A 23,742-nucleotide genomic window follows, 5' to 3' on the forward strand; every position below is an offset into this window, starting at 1 on the left:
TTTCCTGTTTGGTAGTTTTAAAAAAAACTGTACACAACATACACATGTAAACAAATAAATAAATGTAATCAAACTGCAATACAGAGAGGGGAAAAAAATCCAAGTTAAAATAAAGTACAAAAGTAAGAATTTTTAAATGAGTCCCTGATTGAGTTTGTTGTCAAGGATTCTGATGGTGGAGGGGTAGCAGCTGTTCCTGAACCTGGTGGTGTTAGTCTTGTAGCACCTATACCTCTTTCCTGAAGGTAGCAGTGAGAACAGTGTGTGTGCTGGGTGATGTGGATCCTTGATGATTGCTGCTGCTCTCCGATGGCAGCGTTCACTGTAGATGTTATCAATGGTGGGGGGTGGGGGGGGGGAGGGTTTATCTGTGATGCTGTGTCCATTACCTTTTGCAGGGCTTTCTGTTCAGGGGTATTGGTGTTCCCATACCAGACTTTGATGCAGCCGGTCAGCACACTTTCCACCACCCATCTATACAATGTTTCCGATGTCATACTAAATCTCTGCAAATTCCTGAGGAAGTTGAGGGATAGACACACTTTCTTCACAATGGCATTAGTACGTTGAGTCCAGGAAAGATCCTCTGATAGTTTCAAGTTTTTAGGAATAAATATCTTTAATAATCTGACCTGGTACAAGCACATTGATGCCAAGGTCAGAAATGCACACCAATGCCTCTACTTACTTAAGAAGACAATGAAAGTTTGGCATGACCCCCTTGTCCCCCAACAATCAAAGCATACATTTTCAACCTTTTGCTACAGCAATCAGAGTCCCTCACCTGCTTTAAAATGACATCATCATTCCTGTTGCCAAGAAGAGCAAGGTGACCAGCCTCAGTGACAATCAGCTAGTGGGACTGATGTCTGCTGTGATGAAGTGCTTTAAAAGGGTGTTTATGGAATGCATCAAGTCTCAGGAAGGACCTGGTCCCACTTCACCTATTGTCACAACAGGTTAATGGAAAATGCCATCTTGCTGATTCTCCACTGTACATTAGATTACCTAGAAACCACAAGCTCACCTATGTCAGGCTGTTCATTGACTACAGCTCGGCTTTCAACTCCATCATACCAGTAGGACTCGACCAAGCTAAACGACGTGGGACTCTGTCCATCCCTCTGACTGGATCCACAACTTCCTCATCGTCAGACCCAATCAGTGCAGTTTGGCAACATCACCTCCTCCTCACTGACCATCAAAACAGGGATACCCACACCTGAATGCTTTGTCCCCTAATGTAATCCTTGCATCCATGATTGCATAGCCAAGTTCAGTTCCAATTTAATTCACAAATTTGCTGATGACATCACCATTTTTGGCTGAATAATGGAAATGAATAGTCAAAATACAGGATGGAGATCAAGGATTTGGTTGGGTGGTGCCAGAACAGCAATCTTGCTCTCAACACCAAGACCAAGGAGGTGCTGTGAGATCACATCCCTATCTGCATTGATGGGATGGATGTGGAATCAGAACCAAGTTCCAGGGAGCCTATGCTTGAGAAGACCTTTCCTGGAGCCAGCACATCGAGGCAACCATGAAAAGGTCTGAGGAAACTTGGCATGCCATTGGATACCCTATCAAACTTCTACAGATGCACTGTGGTTGCATCACAGTCTGGTTTGGCAATACATGCCCAGGAACACAGAAGGTAGTAAGCAGAGCCAGGTCCATCACAAGGTCTGACCTCCCACCATGGGAAACATCTATGTAGGCATTGCCTCAAGAAGGCAACCAACATCATAAAGGACTCCCAACCTGATCACCTCTTCTCACTACTACCATTGGGCAAAAGCTGGAAAGCCAGCACCAGGAGGTTCAAGACAGTTTCTTTCCAATAGCTATCAGATGCTTGAACCTCCTCTTGGTACATTCACTATGGACTGTCTGGCCACTGCAAGTCACCGTTTTGCACCAGGATTATTGTGAATATTTATTATCTTATGTATTTATTGTCTTGTAGCGTGTGTGCTCTGCGAAGTGTGGAAAGAATGACACACACCCAAGTCAAAGTCGAAATCTGACTTACTCCACTGGCAGCTTTGCTTATATTCTCTCTCCACTGCTGATGACATGAATGATGTCACAGCAGTGCCGGCCTCGGATTGGTTGATGCTCTCGCCATCGCTCATTGTTTCCTACCATGCAGTTTGTTATCTGGGATGAAGGCCATTGGCCCCCCACGATCGCTGCATTTGTTGGCCATCTTGTCTGCTCCACTGAGGCACTGTTTCATTTTTTCACTCTCTAGAGAACGTCCCTCAAGGCTGCGACTTTCCTGGAGACACTGAAGTCCTAATCAGCAAGTAAGAGTCGGATATCCTTGGGCAGCTGCTGAATGACAGCCACAGATTCAAAACTGGCACATTTAATCATTTCATTCTCCTGTTGGTGAATATATAGTCATAGAAAAATAAATAATTCATAGACACAAGAAACCGCAGAATCTGGTATCTGGAGCTAAAAGCAAATGCTGGAGGAACTTTGTGGGTCAAGCAACATCTGTGGAGGCAGAGGGATGGCTGATATTTTGGGTTGAATCTCTGTATCAGGACACAAAACAGGGCCATCCCTTTGCCTCCAGATACTGTTTGACTGATAAATAATTCATAAATGCTCGTTTCTGTAAAACATTCTAAACCACTTCATACAAATAATTACCAGAGGATGGCAACTGGCTATTTGATAAAAAGATAACATTAACTGAATGTTAATTAATGGAGCTATGCCTCAAAACATTCTACTTCCTCCGGCAGATTGTGTTTGGCACTGTTAAAATTCAGCTGTGCTGTCAGGAAAGAGCAGCAGAAATTTTATGACCATATTGCTACTGAATACAAATGAAGGAATGTTCAGCCCATTGTGTCCATGTTGGCCCAATGTTTTAAAAAAAAATCTTCCTATAGCCCTGCATTTATGCTTTTTCAATTGCCCTCCAATTCCCCTTTGAATTTAAAAAAGAATACTTGCAATAAGACATAACCAGCGGTGGTCAGTGACATAGGGAGAAACTGCAGAAGCTGCAAACTGCATTATAGACCGTATCAGAGAACAGGCTGAAAAGTGACTGAAAATGGGGTCAAATGAAAGTTTAAGAACTAAGATTTTGGAACGTAAGATTTTGGAATCAAGGCTCTTGGCCTGTACATGTTGGAACTTATGGGATCTTACTGTACAAAGGTTGTTTCCTATGATGGGAGAGCATAATGCGGAGAACAAGTTCAGAGGGTCCAAGAAGTGAACACAATTTAATCTCAAATAGGATCTTTACAAATGGGGAAAGTCACAAACAGGCTATTTCATGTCGGGCTTCCGCCTTGACACTAGCTATGGAGTGGATGGAAAAAATAGGAACTTACCTTTAGACAGCAGCCCTAAAAGGCTGCTCCAGCATCCCATTCATATCCAGAGGCGCCTTGTAACGCCCTCCAGATCCGATGGAGGTGGGGTGACTGGTGCTGTAGCGCCACCCATCATAAATACACAGCAATGGCCGTCTTCCCTACCCATAATCCCCCACACAGCTGGAACTGTTCTGGGAACCATAGAGTGATTTCAGCTTCCTTGGGATTATGGGTGGGGAAGACAGCCATTGTTCTGCCACGTTTTGAGCCATAGAGAACGGACCCAAAGGCCCGGTGTGGCTGTCCCAGTCCACACCAGCTGCCCTAATGGTCCCCACTGCCAGTTCTCACAGCCCCTACGGTCTCCATTGCCCTGACAGTCCCCAACTTCCCCATCAGCCCCCACTGTCCCGACAGCCCCCACTGACAGCTCCCGCTGCCCTGACTCACCTGACTTAGAGGGAGAGGGGTGAGTGGGGAGATGGTTCGCGGGCTGATGGAATCATCGGCCCGCCCCTAAACAGCCGCTAAGCGGCTGTACATTCAGATGGATCAGCAGAGGGCTGCGCTGTGGAGATTATCCCTCTTGGAGAGGGGTTGGAATATGCGGCTCGGAGACTGCCTTCGCACGTTCAGAAAGGTAGGTGATAATGCATTTTGGCGGAATTTCTCTGCCTTTACATCTCAACTTTTGGGATCTGAAATGGCCTTTCTCCATGAACAAGATCACACACAGTTCAACACATCAAACACAGCTGAACAATTGATACTTGGTACAACTGACAGATCGTTATTACTCGCAGCTCCCACGGTTAAACGTGCAGATGAAACAAAGAGTACCTGCCCCCCCCCCCCAAGTTCTAATTAGCAAGCACAGTATCACATTTATCTACAGAATCTAATCACACTGATAAGAATAAGGCACAAAAGCCCCTTACCCTGTACTGGTATACACCTTACAATGGACTCTCCAACATCACTCACGGCTTGCAACTTGGAGTGGAGCTAGCATTCATTCTCAGGGGAAAAAAAAGAGCTGCTCCACGTAGTGGGCTTTATACTGTTGCCGGCTAGAGGAGCCGGCTCAGGTATGCCCAAATGAAGCAAGGTGATCAAGAGAGCCAATCATAAGTTGTGCCCTCACCTGTGTGTGGGCTAACCTTGATTAACATGAGGAAATGACTTTTGACCTGCCTGATCAGATGACCCTCCAGCAGCAAGCACATGGATTATCCATTGTTCGGAGCAGTTTCCTGACTGACCTGTTGGATAATCCTATGGATAACAGAGTCTAAGACAAGAGAGCACAATTCAGTATTGAAATGTATCCACTTAAAGCAGATGCTGAGGAACTTCTTTAATGCAAGGGTGGTGATTCTGTGGAATTTGTTGCCACAAGCAGTTGTGGAGGGCAGGTCATTGGGTGTATTGAAGTAATTGATAGATTGTGGATTAGCCGGGGCATCAAAGGTGATGGGGAGAAAGCTGGGAGTTGAGGCAGAGTGGGAAAATGGATTAGCTCATGATTGAATGGTGGGGCAGACTTGATGGGCTGAATAGGCTATTTCTGCTCCTATGTCTTATGGAACTGATTAAAGCATCAGATTAGTTCCAATCCAATAGAACAGTGGGACTAATTTGAAAACAAGTGCACCCACTTTTCTCCAAAAACATTTGTGCTCCTTTTTTTTTAATTATGAAGTCACATCTTACCAAACAAAGCACGGCTTGTTGCAGGTATTTTTTTGAAAGAGCTTATGACAGTCACTCGAAGGACAGGGTGCCAAAATGAAGTCTCATTGATGGTGCTCCTATGTTCAAGTTGTATGTCATGCTCCTGTTGTCTCTGGCAGTGAGCTCCACCTTTTTGCAGCAGAGGGAGCTCTACTTCCAGTAAAAGCAGCAGGGCATTATTAAAAAGCACATTACACTTTATAAAGTCCCAGTCATGAGATGCATCTGCAGTGAATCTGGTTCAGCTTGCCTTTCTGCCTGCTGGCCAATAACATGGAAGAATTCATGACCCAGAAAGGAAAGTGAGTTGCATCGAGAAGTTGTTAAGCGCAAAGATAAGCTTTAGCAATTGAATTAAACAAGAAAGTCTGCAGATGCTGCAGGTGAGTGCAAAGGTGGGGTGAGGAAGGTAAGAACTGGTTGGGTTTCCAGTTGAAGAAGATATGGAAGGCCTTTAAACCTTCCTGAGGTGGGATGGAGGGATAAAGGGAAGGTGAGTCAGCGGACACCAGGAAATAGTCAAAATGTTTGAGGACATCAGTAATGTCATGGATTAAAGTGAGGGTAAGAGATAGGATTGAGTTGACATAGGTCTACGTCAGTTTAATAGGGAAAGAGTGACTGAAACAATAGGTCTTTCACGATTAGTGGTTCTTGGACAGGAAATAGAAGCAGGCAGTTGAGAGAAGACCTCCTCCTCATGAACACTCTGGGAGTGTCTGGGAGACAATGGAATATCTCTGGTTCAGAGGGAGATTATGAAGCTGTGTCTGGTTGGAGCAGGTGAAGGGAGCTGAGAAATCAAGATGATCAATGTCACGTTGCTATCTAGTGATGAATAAACCAAGAATGTGAAAATCCTATCTACTGACGATCCTATCTACCAGCTTGATACCCTCTCCTAGGGAACTAAACCTGAAACTAATAAGTGAAAATGATATAAATGCATAGGACGTGAATTGGAAAATTGAAAATATTGAAAGACTCAGCAGGCCAGACAGCATCAGTGGAGAGAGAAGCTGAGCTAATGCTACAAGAGTGTGTGTGTGTGTGTGTGTGTGTGTGTGTGTGTGTGTGTGTGTGTGTGTGTGTGTGTGTGTGTGTGTGTGTGTGGGGGGGGGGGTGGTAGAGGGGTGGAGAGAGAGCAGGGGCTGTGGAATTGAGGAAACGAGAACATTTCTCTTTCCCATTTTGTTGCAGGGTCTGACTGAAACATTAACTACTGCTCACCATAAGTGCTCTTTCCAGCACTAAAAAAAATTCAACAGACTGTGCGAGAAGTGACACGTGTTCTTTGGCCATATAAATACAAGTCAAAGATGCAAGCCAAGCACCTTGTGGATGTGTGGTGGAAACAATTGTGACACAGTGTTAATAATTCAAAAAATAGTTTTGTTTATTTATTTCAGAGCTGTAGGTCACTTTAATCTGAAAGAATGATATGCCAACCATGAAATTTTTAGTTCTGAAATAATCCAGCATAATTTTGTAAGCATTTGAGAAATCTTGAATTCTACCTTGTTGCAAACCAAGATTTCAATATAAATGTGCTAATTGCAAATCAGATCTTTTCATTCCAACATACCATAGAATTTATATAGTTCTCCAAATGATCAGGAATAAACATACAGCATCAGATCAATATGTAATACTCTGGATACACAGCTGATCCATCATTCGTTGTTTAACAAAATGGCAGTAAAAGCTATTTTAATAGACAAATCTCAATAATGAGACGCACATTATCAAAAAAAAATCCAAATGCTAGTAAAAGAATTACTTTTCTCTTAATGAAATAAACCACAGCACTTCACACAAACCAGGCAGGGAGCTTAAGTAGCAACTATATGATACATGCTGTAATATTTTATTATGTAAAGTGCTAATGAACAAATGCAGAATGTACTGTCCTGTTCAAGAAGAAATGTGTGACATTCTGTAAATCTGAATCATCACTAGGGTCTAAAGTAGATTGCGTTTTCAAGTTGAGCATTTGTAACGCGTGCCATTAGACACTCAAAAGATTTATGTACTCAAGCAATGGTCGTTGGATCTGCATTAAAAATATTTAATTTTGCTGCCAATTTGGATTGATGCCCATTCAAGTTTAATGGATGCCAGAAATTTTGGAGATATGTAAATGATAGGAAGTTTCAGGTGTCAACCTCGCAACAAGTAAATGGCCCTTTAATATTTATTCTCATGACGGTGATGTGTTTAACCAATTAAAGGAAAACAATGTTGAAAATCTGTCATTTGAACTGAAGATCCTCTTAAAGGTTGTTATTTCATACCTTACTATCTTTCATTGAAACTTTGACATGACCAAGCCCTAAGTAGATGAAAACACTCCCCGTATTGTTCATGTCAATCACGACTACCAATGTGGCTGAAATGGAGGCAGAATTGACAGAGATCCATCATCTGCTAACTCCTTTGACAGTGCAACATTACCAGAGTACAAAAGTCAAATGTCAAGATTCAATGCAGAAGCAGTATCTAATATTAACAAAATGGACAGAAAATGCTATTAACCAGAAGACAGAACTTGTAATGATTCTCTCGTTCTCTCTCTCTGGGGGTCACCAAAAATGGGATTGCACGTGTGTTGCGTAAGTTTCCTGTTTGTTCTCTGGAAAAGTCACTTGACAAATGGGACATTCGTGACCAAAATGCATTGAGATGTGTTTCTCCATGTTAGACTCATCCATGTCCAGTTGGAATTGGATAAAACACACTGGGCACTTTTGTCTGCAAACATAATAATTGTTCATATTGAAGTACAAAGATTTTTTGAATATACAAAGAACCAAGTTGTTAGTTAAGTTCAGAGAGTTCTGGACAATTCAAAACACTTCATTAAATAAGCAAAAAACTATTACAACAGTAATCTTGTACCTTTCAACAGGTGGGTTCTCCTCAATATTCTGAGAATGCTCCTGTGCAGGAAAGCCAACAGTTAGACCAATAGAATCACGTACATTTTAAATCTGGTTCACTAAGAAAAAAAATCACTTCTAATTATCCTTACTCAACATTGAGTAATCAGTTGAAATCTTTTGAATTGGATCTTACTTAGTTTGGTGCAATTTCAAACAAGCAGCTGTTCCACAGAATACTGGAAGAATGTGCCATCCACAGGCAGCTACATTTTTCCAGATAATTACTTATTTTGAGATTTCACAGACACATTTTGTTTTTACAACAGACCCAAGTAACTCTCTCCCAACTTGAGTCAATAAATTGGAAACTGTTCTTGTCTGTGTGTGCGCCCGAGCGAGATCTTGGACTGGAATTCAAACAACTTACAATGAGTTTCCAGCACCCAAGATGACAAAGTTGTTGTAAACAATGGTTCCTGGTTAATCATCACAAGACCAGAAGTTTCCCCAGAGGAGTAAATAAATGTAGTCAGTTTAAATGCAAAATTTACCAAACTGTCCAGGTTTTGTTCAAGATCAGCACTTTCGGTAGATTGCGACTCTTGGAAATCTGCGGAAGTAAAATAAAAAGACAAATCAAGAGCAACTGAATGATACGATTTGCATGGTTCACTGGGCTGCTTGCAGACACATCTTTACAGCTGAGGGCCATTTGTATTGCAGGTGCTAAGTGTGCAGGAATAATAAAAGCACAATAAAGTACAAGTGGTGTGCGTCAGGGATCTGTGTTGGGATCATTGTTGTATATATCAACGATCTGGATGATAATGTGGGAAATTGGATCAGCAAGTTTGCGGATGACACAAAGATAAGAGGCGTCGTGGACAGCGAGGAAGATTTTCAAAGCTTGTAGAGGGATCTGGACCAACTGGGAGAATGGGCCAAAAAATGGCAGATGGAGTTTAGTGCAGACAAGTGTGAGGTGATGCATTTTAGGGCACACCAAGGTAGGACATACACAGTAAATGAAGACGCAGAAGAGCAGAGAGATCTGGGAATACAGATACATTGTTCCCCGATGTGGACAGGGTTGTAAAGAAGCTTTTGCCATCGTAGCCTTTATAAATCAAAGTATTGAGTATAGGAGTTGGGATGTTATGTTGAAGACATTGAGGAGGACAAATTTGGAATATTGTGTGCAGGTCTGAGTGCCCCACTACAGGAAGGATATCAATAAGATTGAGAGTGCAGAGTAGATTTACTAGGATGTTGCCGGGTTTTCAGGAGTCGAGTTACAGGAAGAGATTAGTCAGGTTAGGGACTTTATTCCTTGAAGCAAAGAAGAAGGGAGATTTGAAAGAGATTCATACGATTATGACAGGTATAGACAGAGTGGATGTGAGTAGGCTTTTTCCTCTTAGATTGGGGGAAATGTGAGAGGTCATAGTTTTAAGCTGAAAGGGCAAAGGTTAAGGGGAAATTCTTCACTCAGAGTGGCGGGAATGTGGAATGAGCTGCATCAGATGTGAATGTGAGCTCGATCTGTGTTTTAACAATAAATTGGATAGATACATGGATGGCAGAGGTCTGGTGGGTTATGCAATAGGAGTTGGTCAGTGGAACTAGCAAGATGATGGTCGGCACAGATTAGAAGGGCCGAATGGCCTGTTTTCTGTGCTGTAGCATTCTATGATTGACCAGTCATAACTCGATCAGGAGGGTCTGGAGTTCTGTCTGTGGATATGCTGTGCATCAGGCACGGAGACATAAAAAGACTGACCCAACATTGACAATAATTATTCCTGCATGATCAGAGAGGCAGAAGCATTCCCCAAGCCAAACTTTTGGGCCAGCAGGAGAATTCCAACTCCTATTTCACAGTGAGAGATGGTGGTGCGCTAATTGCTGATCTGAGTCACACCTGCACAGAAACAACCCATTCCACCAACCAAGTCCGTGCCATCAACCACACATGCATAAATCCTTCGTTAATCCCCATTTTTATCTTCCCCAGTTGAAAATGTTAGTGCAGACAGTTTAAAAAACCTGAATAAAGAATGCAATTCTGGACTTCTGTGACAGAAATCAAAATGCAATGAAAGTGCACAGAACAAGGAAATAGAAGTCACACAACGAAATACAAAGGACCGAAAAGAGTGATACCTGAGATTACAGGAGGGAAAGACAAATGAGAGAAAGAATGACTGGAGCAGACAGAAGGATGGCTCTTGCAAGACTGATTTTTCAGCCAAATTGCTGCAAACAGCTTACAGTGCAGCAATGCAGATGAAGTGAGGGGAATAGTTTTGATTCCCACCACACTTGTACCATAAGCTTGCAAAAAGAGTGTCTGGGATTAAATTAGGAAGACACAGCAAGGCAGAACCATCTGGAGGTACCAAAAGGAAGGCTTTCCAATGAGCTACAGCTCTCTAGAATTGTTGGCACTGGCTGTTGGTCAGTCTGTTGTAAAATATTAGAAAAAGGGGATGGTTTTTGAATATTTGTTGTCATTTTATATATTGAAAACAATCTTGGTGACAATGCTGGCTCAAGGTTGCCGGCTAGAGTAAATGGGGTGTTAATAGTTGGCGAAAGATGTGGGGTTTGGGACTGGGAAACAGCAATGACAGACGCAGAGCTAGACGTGTCAAACTTTGACCTCTTTATTGAAATAAGTGCAATGTAGGCTGACTTGCTTCTCACTGCTCAAGGCAATATCTGAGCTGTTCCTCAGTCCTCGTGCTGTCTTTGCATGTGACTCCGACATTACTTCAGTTTTTTTCTCCCCCACCCCTCTACTGTGTGGGTGAGCCCCACCTGCCCAGTCCTGTGTGAGGAGGGGAAAGAAAACATACACACATATCATTTATCAATTTCATAATTACTCAATTTCAGAGATCAGGTACAATATGCAGGTAAATTTAGACCATTCAATGTGCAATAAGGGGCCAACAGCTGTGGTCTTGGACCTACTTGGTTCTGAAGCCTATATTTCTATACCTTATAACCTAATTTGTCTTGTTTGATATTTATTGGTCTGGAGGATTTGAACACTTGGACAAATTTCCTGTTTGGAATCCTAAGATCGGGTCATGTAGCTTGAAACACACCCTTCACCCCACTGAATCTGTGCACCAAAACACCCATTTATTCTTCCCACCTTTCATCAGTCAACTTCACACAAGGGGCCAAAAAACTTACCAAGCCAAACATCTTTGGGATGTGGGAGGAAACTAACCATTGCTGGAGCGGTGAAATGTGGTTCTACCAGCTGTACCACATATCAATGAGCTGAGAAATTCAAGAACTTGCACCAGAAAGTTACAAATTATGGAAAAATCTATTCAATGGGATCCCACCTACAAATGAGAACTTCTAAGAAACTATTACATTTGATACAAATAAATAATTCCCAGATTCAAAGATGTTTGCAAGAGAACAAGTTCACCTGATTCTCCATATTGCCATATAATCTCCAATTATCCCCTCAACCAACACTTGGACCATCGCTGGACATCAGCTTCATTGCTGCTTATTGGAACTTTCTAGATACAAATTTGCTCCTGCGTCTTCTACACCACTGGAGTGACAATGCTTCAGAATGAACAAATTCATTTTACAGGGCTCTGGGACAACCTGAAGATACTTTGGAAATTGAAAAATGTTTTCATTTATACATCCGGAATAGAAGTTAAAATCCAATCTCAACATTGATTTTAAAACCATGAAAACTCGAAATTTAGAGTTTTCACCCAAAAGAGACACAGCTACTTTAAGATATAGGAAAAATAAAATGTGAATTTTCTTACTAAATTTTTCACTGTCAAAATTCACCTGCATAACTGAGATTTCAGCCACTACTGGTACTCAAAACTGCAGCAATAATTTTCTGTTCCTGTCCATGCCCAACCCAAATGCTGCTTAAGTATTTGTCCATGCTTTCCTTACCCTTAAACTCCTTTATTCCATGCTCTCCTGGCAACATTTCTAGCTCCGAGAATGCTTCCCATCCTTAATCCAATGTTCTTGGACCCATGTGCAAATTCATACAGAGTACTGCTCAACCATTATTTGATCCACAATGGTTTTGTAATGGCACTGATATACCACAGCTTACAAACAAATAAAGAATACCCTCACTCTTTTCTTTCAGCACACCATGAAATTAACTTTCTTTTTATTATTCACTAGACACAACGTTGCATTCTTTAACTCCCCAAACACCATCCAGCTAACTCCTCTGACCTTCTCATTGGCTCACCACCACACAGGTGATCCTGACATTCACTCTCTTTCACCTGAAAAAGGTAAGTATGATACCACGACAGTTTCAAAACTTAATCCTACGTCCAGATTCTCTAAGACTTATCCTTTGCAACTGATAAATCCCTAACAGCAATATTCAGTAAGGTTTGCTTACTCTGGTCATCTCCATCTCGACAGGATCACTTTCCTTAGTTGCCCAAGTACCAACTTCTCCGATTCCCTCCCTAAACATTCTTCAATTTTTTTCATGAACATTGGAACATTTTTAAAAAAATGTCAAAACTGACATCTGAGAAGTCTTGTTAGGCTTCTCCATGTTGAGAAAGGTTTAACAGATTGAAAGGTTGATTCAGCAGAGAAGGTTTGAGCTCACCTCACCTTTAACATAGGTAAATTAAATGAAAAATTTCAAACTACTGAACCTACCACACTCAGAGTATGGGTTGCCAAACAGGAGCCCTGAATGTGCAGAATGTACTTTTGGAACACTCAGGCTATAGGGATTAGGATGTTCTAATTTAAAAGTTGCACTCCGATGGCTTGAACTGAACCTCAATTCATCGATCTTCTTATTCAGCTTCTGTAAAAAGAAGTCAAATTGTTGTAGTTGTCCCACACAGGAAGAAAACCCATAAAACAACCTTCAAAGAAGTGGTATGGGACTGGGAATCTATGGAGAATATATTGTCTAAAACTGCATTTATTTATAGAATTGTACAACAGACGAGGAGGCCATTCATCCTATCGTGTTTATGCTGACTCTTCGACAGATTTCTCCATTTAATTCTAGTCCGCTATTTTGAAATTTATATCCCTTCAAATACCTGAAATTCAGATAGGGGTCACTGAGCAAAATCTTTTTTTATTTAGACATACAGCATGGTAACAAGCCATTTTGGCCCATTAGCCAGTGCCGCTCAATTTGTACCCAAATAACCTACAATCCTGGTACGTTTTGAATGATGGGAGGAAAATGGAGCCCCCTGGGGAAAATCCATGCAGGTACAGGGAGAACGTACAAACTCCTTATAGAAAGCGCAGGATTCGAACCCTGGTCCCTATCGCTGGTGCTGCAAAGGCGTTGTGCTAACCGCTACACCAACTGTGCCGCCCTTACCAAAATCATGTTTTGAGACATTTAAGGTTGTGCACATCATTTTCTACAGAAATCCATGAGAATTATGGATGAAATTCCCCTAATCTCATCACATGAATTGGTGAACATCAGTACTGCTAACAATACTCGATATCACAAACTCATTGAATTGTTTATTGTCATGTGTATTGAGATACAGTAAAAAGCATAATTTTACTTGATATTCAGGCAAGTCAACTCAAGTACAGCAATAATCATAAGTGCAGAATGTAGTGTTACAGTACGTGAAAGAGTGGACAGTGTAGTGTTCCAAAAACAGTGTGCAGTGCAAAGAGAAAAGTACAGAGGCATCATCTTTTTTTTAATCAATGAGAGGTCCACAAGAGTCTGTTAACAGCAGAAAAGAAACGATCCTTGAATCAGGAAGTTTGCATTTTTACAAGCTCACGTAATTGTCTGTCTGACACAAGGGGGGAAAAGAGTGTGTGACTGGGGTGGGATTTGTCTTTTTGTATGTTGATAGTTCGCTCAAAACAGGAGGTTGCTTTTAAAATGAGCAGAATGCCTATTTATATAGCACGTGGCATATCCAAGCCAATAGTAACATAGGGCACCCAGCAGATGCACATATTGGATCAACACCAGACACAAGCCTGGTTACTCAAGGTCTTAACTACAAAATTATCCTCAGTTTCAGACCCTTTAAACACCTCAGCTATAATCTCTAATCTCCCACAACTGTCTAACCTTTTTGGGCATTCAATTCTCCCCAATGCTTATTTCATTGATACCTAAACTTAGGATTTCCCCCAGAGACCCCATTCTTGTTTCATCCTACATTAAAACAATATCTTACCCCTTTAGCAAAATTTGCTTACTTGGCCTCATGGTTATGTATCAAATTCAGTTCGTTAAGTATGTTAAGAAACCACGGGGAGTCCAACCATTTTAAATGCAACACCAAAATACAGATATAGGAGGTGTTGACAAAGAAACATAACTGACTGCAACATCCATTGCTCACACCTGGATCTCCTCTTGTAATTCTGCCACCTCCATGTTGCGAATGCCCACGACGTGGGTCTTATCTTCAAGCTCACGTTCAATATCTGCATACCTAATCTACGGAAGGAACAAATATATTTCAATTAATTGCAGCAATTCAAAGGATACAATTTCATTCAGTCTAAAAAAAATGTGCCACTCCTGAGGAAGAATTCTTTATTCAACAGTGCAAGTGATCTGAATATTTTAATCCATCAGATACTATTTATTGTCATGTAATAAAACAAATGTACTATTTCAAGAAACTGCAGACAAAGATTTGCCATTAGCATTGCCTGGCACCCCTTTACAGTCAGAGAAAAAGAAGCAAAAGAGAGTCCCCTTAGAGTCACTGAATGTCTGTGAATTCACCTCCTACTGCTCCTGCAGCTGCACAAGACTGCAGTTCAATTCAAACCATCGGCTCAGATCCAAACCTCCAATACAATGAGGAAGCCTTCAGTGTCCAGGGCCCTCTGGGAGCCCCTTCTCATCTTCTGCACCCTTTTGAATCTCAGTTCCGATACATGGTTCTCATAAGCCAGTTTCCAGAAGCCTGCACCCTGGTGCGAATCCTTTGACCTCAAGTCATCAGCAGCCTGTGTGGGTTCCTCGTCCACAAGTCACCAACAGCTTGCCACCTGTGTATGTCCTTCACCCATAATGCCCCTTGCTGGCCTGCCATTGTGGTCATTGTCCTTAAGATCATTTCAATTCATGTGGCTATCCTCAAACCTGAGAGCTTCCCAGTTGCCTTCTTTGACCAAGAAATTCCCGATGCAACTCAATGTCAAACTTTGCTCTACTGGAACTCCTATTAAGCTTCAGAGAATCTTTTACCTCATAAAACAACCATGTGTGCTGGTACTCTCAGTCCTACAGGAATGCTGGGAATTCATGAACAAACAATATAAAACCAATGAAATACATAGGATTAACCTTGGGTTAAATCACCTTTTGGCAGTTCAAGGACAGATGCACTTGTATATTTAGAAAGATTTTAAAATCCAGTCAATGCTCTTCAAAAACAATCACAATATGCCTAACTTTTCCTAATAATCATGTACATTTATAAAGTATAGAGCCAAGAATTAATTGGTTTCAGCCAAAGCCAACACAAGCTCTGAAACACATTCTTATGTTTTGACTAAGTTAATACATTTGTACTCTACAGTTATTTTGACTATACTTTACTTATAAATAGTAAAATATTTATTTATTTTCAGCTTGTGAGCTTCACTGACAAGGGTGCCATAGCTGGTGGTGAATGGCCTTCTAGTCACGGTGTGAGGGATTTCAGGATTTAGATCCAGTCATGATGAAAGAATAGTGAGGTACTTCCATGTCAGCATGATGTGTGACTTGGAGGTGGCAATATTTCAAGAGCTTGCATCTCCTGCAGTTAGATTGGTGTACTGGTATGTTCCTCGCTCTTCCAGAAAATTTGGCACAGAACTCTGGATAACGAGACTGTGGATTTCAGCCAGTTCAATTCATGCTGCTATTTTGCAGTACTGCCGTGCAAACCATCACAATTACAAACATGCACACTAAGCATTTATTCAACAGTATTATTCACAATGTTCAAAATCTCACATGACAAGTCACTGACTGCCACCGGTCAGTGGAACAGTAACCAGAGACAATGATTTAAGGTTACCATCAAAAGAATGGAAACATTTTGTCAATTGAAGCAGGAACTTGCTGTGATCTAGAGCACATTACTTAGAGCAGCCATTCTCAACCATGTTTTGGCTATGGCCCCTCTTAGGACTCTGCTCAAAGTTATGGACCCCCTTTCCTGTGAAGCAGTCAGGTTTAGTTGGTTTCTTCTCTCCTACAGATTACAGAATTTTTTTTTCATGATTTTGGTCTGTGGGGGCCCCCCCTTAAATGTGCTGTGGACCCCTGGAGGTGTGGGGGAGGGCACCTATGGCCCACATTGAGAATGACTGACTTAGAGGTCAGTAGAAAGTTAAAGGAAATTGGATGAAGACTCGATAATTGGGAAATTTGAAAGGCTGAAGGCAGAGTTTGGACAGGAGACAAAGGTGTGGCAGAATTAGAAAAAGTTCTTCCAAAGAAACACAAATATGAGCCAAATAGCCACCTTCTGTGCGGCAAGTCTGCATCAGCCCAGATAAACAGTACGTGGGCAAAAGGCACAAATACATGCACTATAACATCAGCATCATGGCTATAAACCCAGCAACGGGCAGGTCACTCACCACTGCCTCCTCTGATCTGTCCCCAAGTTTTGTTCTTATTTCAGCTAATTCAGTCCCTGGCTGCTGCAAAGTCAACCCCCCTGAATTTGCTGTTTCTCATGGGACAAAGAAAAAGCACAGGGTAAGGAAACAGGTTGCACAGCATAAGCTAACAGTGCTACTGACAGTTGCTCAAGGGTCTGTCCAAATCTATTACACTATTGAAGCTGGTCAGATTCAAATTTGGCTTTTGCAAACACTTTGTTTCAAAAGGATTGTGGATTTTTGGTATCCTTCACCTAGAATTGTCATTTGAAGGTTCTTAAACACACAGGAACCCAAGGTCAAGGGGATCTGGTAGGACAACAGAACAGGTGGAAAGATTAATTAATTATAATCTCATTGCTTAACCCTGCTCATTGTGGTCATAAACCAGTGTCAGAAAGGCAGGGACTTAACATCGCTGGAATTTCTGTCTTTCACTGCATTTTTCCAAGAATAGCATGGAACCCTTTTGGATGCTGTCAGCATCACTGAGCCACATGACACAGACGCAAAATATCATGGATGCCAAAATCAGAAATAAAACCAGACAGTGCTAAAAAATACTTAGCAGATCAGGCAGCACCTATGGAGGGAGAATCCGAGTTAATGGTTCAGGTCAATGACTTGTCATGATGTCCTCAAACACCAATCGTTTTACTCTTGATCACAAAGTACTCCATGGCACTAAAGCACATTGGTGCTGTTTCTGAGAGTTCACTGTGTGTAATACCTCAGATACACAATGGCAACAGTGAGTTTGTATTTGACGGGCAGCAAGAGGTTTTTGGATGATTTGAGATGGCAAACGGTGCCAAAGGAATTAGTTTTTCTATTTTTGGTATCAAACTGCACTGAAGGGAAGGTTTTCTTATATGTACGAGGATGGAGTGGGGAATTATATTTTAAAAATTCATTGAAAAATGCAGCAAAGAAGCAGGTCCTTTACTCTATCCCATACATCAAGCACCTACTCTACCCCATGCTACCCTCACTCGTATTCCCAGATCCTACCACTCCACGACACCCTGGGGCACTTTTCAATGGCTAATAAATGAACCTTTGGGATGTGGGAGCAAATTGGAGCAACATTGTCATGGGGGAATTTGCAAGTTCCATACAGACAGCACAAAGGTCAAGATTGATCCTGGAGCAATGAGGTAGTAGCTTCACTACCTGGGTCGCCTATTTGTGCTGCAGTACCAGGCTCCTGCTTAAGGGGCCCTCAAGGAGCTAAGTAAATGCCTCAGCAACACTATTGTTCAACAGTATTTCTGCACAGCTGTCTATCCATACACAGTTATACATTATGTCCTGTTAATGTTGAACCCTGGGAGTCCTAACCTGGTCAGTTTATCTGAGGTAATGTATTGCAATTTGTATATTTGCTCCAGACTCAAGACAATGGATATGAAATATTTAAAGATTAACTCTCTCTCTTTTGTACCACAGTCATTCCATTTCTCTACCTGTCTCTGTGATCTCAGCTATCTCCTTGATTGGAGAGTGGCATTTGTTCTTGTCTTCCTGTTGCACACAAAATAGATACTTGATATTAATTTTAGAACTAAAAAAAGAGGTTGTAATAAAATATTTCATATAATCAAAAATAAGTGACCACACCAGGAGGCAGGGAAGGAAGGAGGGTCAAAGATTCCACGAAAACTTTCAATCTGATGGCAGATGCCAAGACCAAATGACAAAGGCAGCCACAGAATTTAAACACCGATTGAATTTGGAGAAGATAATGTTCTCAAGGTCTGGACATTTGAAGTTTAGCTTCTGTCCCTTCACTCAGCTTGTCCAACACAATAAAGGAAAAGGAAGATTAAAAAAAAAAGGGGCTAGATGAATTGTTGGCGTACACGCAAAGCTGATAGGTAAGACAACAGTTTATTCCTCCAGTTCTTCCGTACAAAAAAGTCAACCAAATTTTTTAACTATATGGGGGAAAAAAGCTTCTGATTGTGAGCTTCAGGAGAGAAGAGTGTTGTACCCGACTCTGCAACCCATGCTCATTTTTCACATGCAATCTCTCACCTGACTTCCCAGGTAAACTGAAATCATCAGGAACATTTCTGCTCATTCTGCTTTTGCTCAGGAAATCGGAAAATCCCATGTAAAAGGTCAGCTCTTCTGAATCAAGGAGCTGCTGAGAGTGCAAACAACACTCGCACCTTCTACCAAAAGTGTTCCCACCTACTAATTCATATATACAAAGCCAGTGATTGAAATAATCAATGAGGCATATTCAGATTTGGGTCACAAAACTCCCCCTCTTTCAGCACTGTCTGGCAATGGATGCTCAAAATCCAAATGGAATAACTTCTCATAAGATGTGGTCTATTGAGAGTTCTGTTTATATCTAAATGTGTTACGGCCCACCTCAAATAATTTGATTGTTAATATTGGGCTCCCAAATCAGAATTTTTCTGCAAGCCAATTCCTTTGTTCTTTATAGTTGGACCTTCTGTTGCCGTATATTTTTTAAAAATTTGATGTTCCAGAATACTAAACCAATGCTCTTACAGGGGCATAGATTGAGCAGATGTGATAGCAACAGACACAAATGAACTCTCTGAATGGTTTTATCTTGATTGTAGGCACAGCCCCTCTTCAGATGAAGATTTAATTAAAGGATCTGTTCCTACCTGAGCTGCTGTTGGGAAGCCTGGCAGTAAATTGAAACTTGATTTATGTAAAATAAATTAAATAGCAATGCTGGAGAAACCCAGCAGGTCAAACAGTGTACTTTAGATAGCAAAGATAAAGGTACGTAACCAATGTTTTGAGTTTGAGCCCTTCGTCAAGGTATGAAAAACTAAAGTAGGTAGCAGACATCCAAACATTTTGCTCATACCTTGATGAAGGGCTCAAGCCTGAAATGTTGGTTGTGTATCTTTATCTTTGCTACATACACGGTTTGACCTGCTAAGTTTTAACTTAAATTACAGTGACTGCAGACTTTTATGTTTTACTTTTGCAACTTGATTTATTCTGGATGGTCCACAGGCAATTTTTCTGCAAGCTAATTCCTTTGTTCTTTATAGTTGGAGGTTCCTGACTCATAGTTGGAGTTGAACAGGCTGTCCCAGACACCATGACTGAGCACATAAAGGCCCACAGGTTGTCAGAGGGGCATTGAGCCCAAACCCATTTCTCAATTACATACTGTACTTGTCCACAGTGGCCCAATGGTTGAAGCACTTTAATAGGACCCATCATGCAGGGGAAGTTGCACAAAAAAGACTTTCCTTTCACTGCTAAGACATGGACAGAAACCCCAGTGTTTTTAATATTAAAATGGAGAAGAATTTCTAGATCAGTGTCCCATTCTCTATTGTTTACACATGAATGAGCTCAAGATTAGCACATCATGAAATTAGATGCAAACTTCATAAATAACAGCAATGAGTCCAAGATCTTGGACAAAATACTGTATTGCGAATAGCATCAACATTTGGCAGACACTCTAAACACCTAATCTGAAGTCAAACCATGACTGTTACTACAATCTGGGAAACATACAAAAGGCATGTTTGGAATACAGAAGGACTGTGGCTTCCCTTTATAGTTGTTTACTATCAGGCAGACTCCTTCAACCTACCAACAATGCCTTCAACTTGTCGATCTGTTTATGCAGTCTCTGGCATTCCTTGTACTTTTGTACATAGCAAGATTTTCCTGTCAGTAGTTTAGCCTTTAAATTTGCAATCTCCTTCTGGATTGGATGGTCTGCTGTGATGCCCCCCTCAGCACAAGCCTATGAGCACAACAGACACACATGGATACATTTCTACAGTATTAGTAGGAGTTCTATTGATAGAATGCGACATCAGTGACTCTGTACAGCTTAGTGTGGGACTTACTGGTACAGTATGTGCTGACTTTGGTTTTGTATGAAACAGACTATCGCTGAACGGATCAGACGAGATTTCTAGAGTAGTTTTGTTCCTCAGGTTTGGTCCTTGGGGTTACTTTTGCCTCTCCCATTATGGTAGGAATGGGTGAGGCAGGAAAAATTCACAATACTCTAACTATCCTGCTCTGCGAGCCAACCTTGCTGGACCAGCTGGCAGTTTCTGCCACAAGAACAGATTCCTTGGTTCAATCAGGCTTCCAGCGGGGATAATCAAACTGAACTCATCTGTTAAGAAGCACAATGGTGAGTGAGTGGAGTCCCACAAATGGTCTTTGATCATAATCAGGGTATGATGGGTCACAGCCTCAACACTTGAATAGGCCACGCAGGTCGTGTGTGATGAGTGAGGACTTGAATACGGTCTGGAAGTTGACAGGAGTCATGTTGCAGTATGCCAGGACATTAAGAATAAACTGGCTATTTATTTTCAAACAATGTTTTGTTTTCCTCTATTCAGAGAATTGATAAGATTTTGTTCAAGGTCAAAGCATTCACCTAATATGGAGGGAGATAAATGCAAGGGAGTGGAATTAATTGGACAGTCTTTGGCTTGGCTTCGCGGACGAAGATTTATGGAGGGGGTAAAAGTCCACGTCAGCTGCAGGCTCGTTTGTGGCTGACAAGTCCGATGCGGGACAGGCAGACACGGTTGCAGCGGAAAATTGGTTGGTTGGGGATATGCATATACTAAAAAGAATTATATATATATATTTTTTAACATTTTTAGCTCTCCTTAAGAGAGCTGGCTGATGGGGTGGGAGCGTGGGAGGGGTATTTTCTTTTTCTTCTTTTTTTTGTGCTTATGTGTTTATTTTTCTTTTTTATATATTCTTTGGCTTGGCTTCGCGGACGAAGATTTATGGAGGGGGAAAAAGTCCACGTCAGCTGCAGGCTCGTTTGTGGCTGACAAGTCCGATGCGGGACAGGCAGACACGATTGCAGCGGTTGCAAGGGAAAATTGGTTGGTTGGGGTTGGGTGTTGGGTTTTTCCTCCTTTGCCTTTTGTCAGTGAGGTGGGCTCTGCGGTCTTCTTCAAAGGAGGTTGGACAGTACTGACAAAACAAACTGTGATGATGGAACAAATAGCTGTGAGTGAATTAAAACCATGATGAAACCACTCAGAACCATGTCAACATGATGCAGTGTTGTAAAGCTCATTGGAAAGACACAAATCCACGCCACTGATACCTGTGCACCAAGGAACATACCCACCATGACTGCAAGGAGAATACAATGAGATCAAATGAGGATTAAGGATTAAGAATTTAACACAACAATATATATAAGCAATATATATAATTGTATAAAGTCCTGTTTAAAGTCAGGACATTTACTTGATATGGCCATGTGGTATCAGTAGTAATCAATCAATAAGATTTCTTAAAGGCAGACTTGTCAGTGACTGAATCAGCATACCAATTAAAGTTGAAATTTAATATTGTAATCTTTTCAAAATGATAGTTTGTGTCTATGCAACATCAGCCAAACCCAAAAACTAAAATACCCAATAATAGATTCAGTGACCAAGAAAAGGCTGGAAACTGAGTACACAGAGAGAAAATTAATAGCTCCATCATGTGGTTTTCCAGGCTCTAGGTTCTTCAGCAAACAGACATAAAACTTCAGCTACCCTTTGCTATTTTCAGCCTGTAACATATTGACTTTGAAATAATACGTAATATGAACTGATGAAACGTAAAAGCTTTTTTTAAAATTACAGGCTTGTGCATTAAATAAAGCCCAGGTTAGTAAAGCTTCTCTCTCTCTCTGCCTTCCCGAGCAGTCCATTAGCATCAAGGATGACTTGCTTCCACTCCAGTACAGTGGGAGCTACGGAGCCTGCTATCTCCTGCATTCTGCCCAGGTGGGTAGTGCTGCTTGCTGCAACCGGAGGATGCCTCATGCTCTATGGAATGGGACAGTGCTGATAGAGAACAGATTTCTCTTTCTGATGATATTCTTCCTGATATTGGCTATCAGTGGGATGAATCATTGCGTGCTTAAGAAGAAACCCTGCACATTCCATGACTTTGAACACCCTGAGGTTTTTACACTCATCACCTTTCAGAGAACATTTCTTTTTGGACCTTGGTCTTAACATGCCCGACCCATCCCTCACACAAGGCAGGTTGGAGTATTTTACTTTGCCACCTTCAAGGTTCAGTGTGGTGTGACAACCTGCAGTAACCATTTAAAAAAGGCTCTACCCTGCTGTGGATATGCCACCATGAATCACGTCCTGAATTTTTGGTGACTATTCTCTCCTTTTCAATCTGAGCTCATTGTCCTTTCACCAGCTCCATTTTTTCTTCCCCCTTCCTTGTTGTCAGGTTATAGAAACGATGCATGATTTTCTAATATCCACTGGGATTCACTTCCAAAATTTCCACAGTGATCAGATTTATTTGGTCTCCTCTCCAGCTACACTGAACTTTTGTGGCGTTTTACACTGAAACTTCACGCAAATTTAAAAAGAAAACATACATTTTCTTACAACATAGCAGGTGACTACTTGGACCAGTGACAATGCTGACTCTCTGATCAATCCCATTCTTTTACTATTTCTCTACAACCTGTTCTTTCTTAAATTCTCATCAACTTTCCTGGATTCTCCTAACACTCACCTATATTAGAGGAAATTAACAATAGTTGATTTCCTATCAAAAATTGCACCTTTTGGAATGTGGGAGAAAACCAAGCACCTGGGCAAAATCCACGCAGTCATTGAGAGAATGTTCAAATGCCACACAGCTCGTGCATGCTTCTGCTCCTGAGTACTACCTTGCAAGGAGTTCTTACAAGAGGCTAAAAGTGATGGGGTACTCTCTGCGAATGGTTACCATTGACTTCTTTACCATCTACAATGGGTGGCACAGTTGGTGCAATGTCTTTACAGCACCAGCGATCAGGACCTGGGTTTGAATCCCACGGTAACTGTAAGGAGTTGATACATTCTCCCTGTATCTGTGTGGGTTTTTCCCGGGGACTCGTTTCCTCCCACCATTTGAAACATACTGGGGGTGTAGGTTGATTGGGTGTAAATTTGGCAGCATGGACTCGTGGGCCAAAATGGCCTGTTACTGTGCTGTATGTCTAAAAAAAATTATGATGTTTATGTATTGTTTACGCATTCTTAAGTGATTTTCAATACCATATTTTGGAGGAAATTAATGTTCAACAAGTGATTAAAAACTTT

The 23,742-nt window shown here is 41.4% G+C and overlaps 1 protein-coding gene and 1 long non-coding RNA gene across 15 annotated transcripts in view; both read right to left on the reverse strand.

Annotated features, from left to right (window-relative positions):
- Window positions 1-2,025: 2,025 nt before the first annotated feature.
- LOC138747634 (uncharacterized) lies at window positions 2,026-4,497 on the reverse strand. Its single transcript, XR_011347589.1, has 2 exons — window positions 4,289-4,497; window positions 2,026-2,391 (listed from the first exon to the last, which is right to left on the reverse strand). It is a non-coding gene; the product is annotated as an uncharacterized lncRNA (long non-coding RNA).
- A 113-nt stretch (window positions 4,498-4,610) lies between these two features.
- LOC138747632 (tax1-binding protein 1 homolog B-like) overlaps window positions 4,611-23,742 on the reverse strand; it is a 60,670-nt gene continuing 41,538 nt past the window's right edge. For 10 of the 14 annotated variants that reach the window (XM_069907042.1, XM_069907041.1, XM_069907047.1 and 7 more), the window contains 8 exons: window positions 20,232-20,387; window positions 18,094-18,151; window positions 16,604-16,698; window positions 14,358-14,453; window positions 12,662-12,815; window positions 8,518-8,576; window positions 7,983-8,023; window positions 6,460-7,835 (listed from right to left, as the gene is read on the reverse strand). In XM_069907042.1, the coding sequence (XP_069763143.1) occupies window positions 7,667-7,835; window positions 7,983-8,023; window positions 8,518-8,576; window positions 12,662-12,815; window positions 14,358-14,453; window positions 16,604-16,698; window positions 18,094-18,151; window positions 20,232-20,387 (828 nt within the window). In that variant the 3' untranslated portion in view covers window positions 6,460-7,666. Of the gene's footprint in view, window positions 4,642-6,459; window positions 7,836-7,982; window positions 8,024-8,517; window positions 8,577-10,616; window positions 10,797-12,661; window positions 12,816-14,357; window positions 14,454-16,603; window positions 16,699-18,093; window positions 18,152-20,231; window positions 20,388-23,742 lie in introns of those variants that run through there. The other 4 variants (XM_069907049.1, XM_069907038.1, XM_069907050.1 and 1 more) reach the window with 4 other exon arrangements.

The sequence above is a fragment of the Narcine bancroftii genome, chromosome 12, assembly GCF_036971445.1.
Source record: "Narcine bancroftii isolate sNarBan1 chromosome 12, sNarBan1.hap1, whole genome shotgun sequence".
NCBI classification, from domain to species: domain Eukaryota; kingdom Metazoa; phylum Chordata; class Chondrichthyes; order Torpediniformes; family Narcinidae; genus Narcine; species Narcine bancroftii.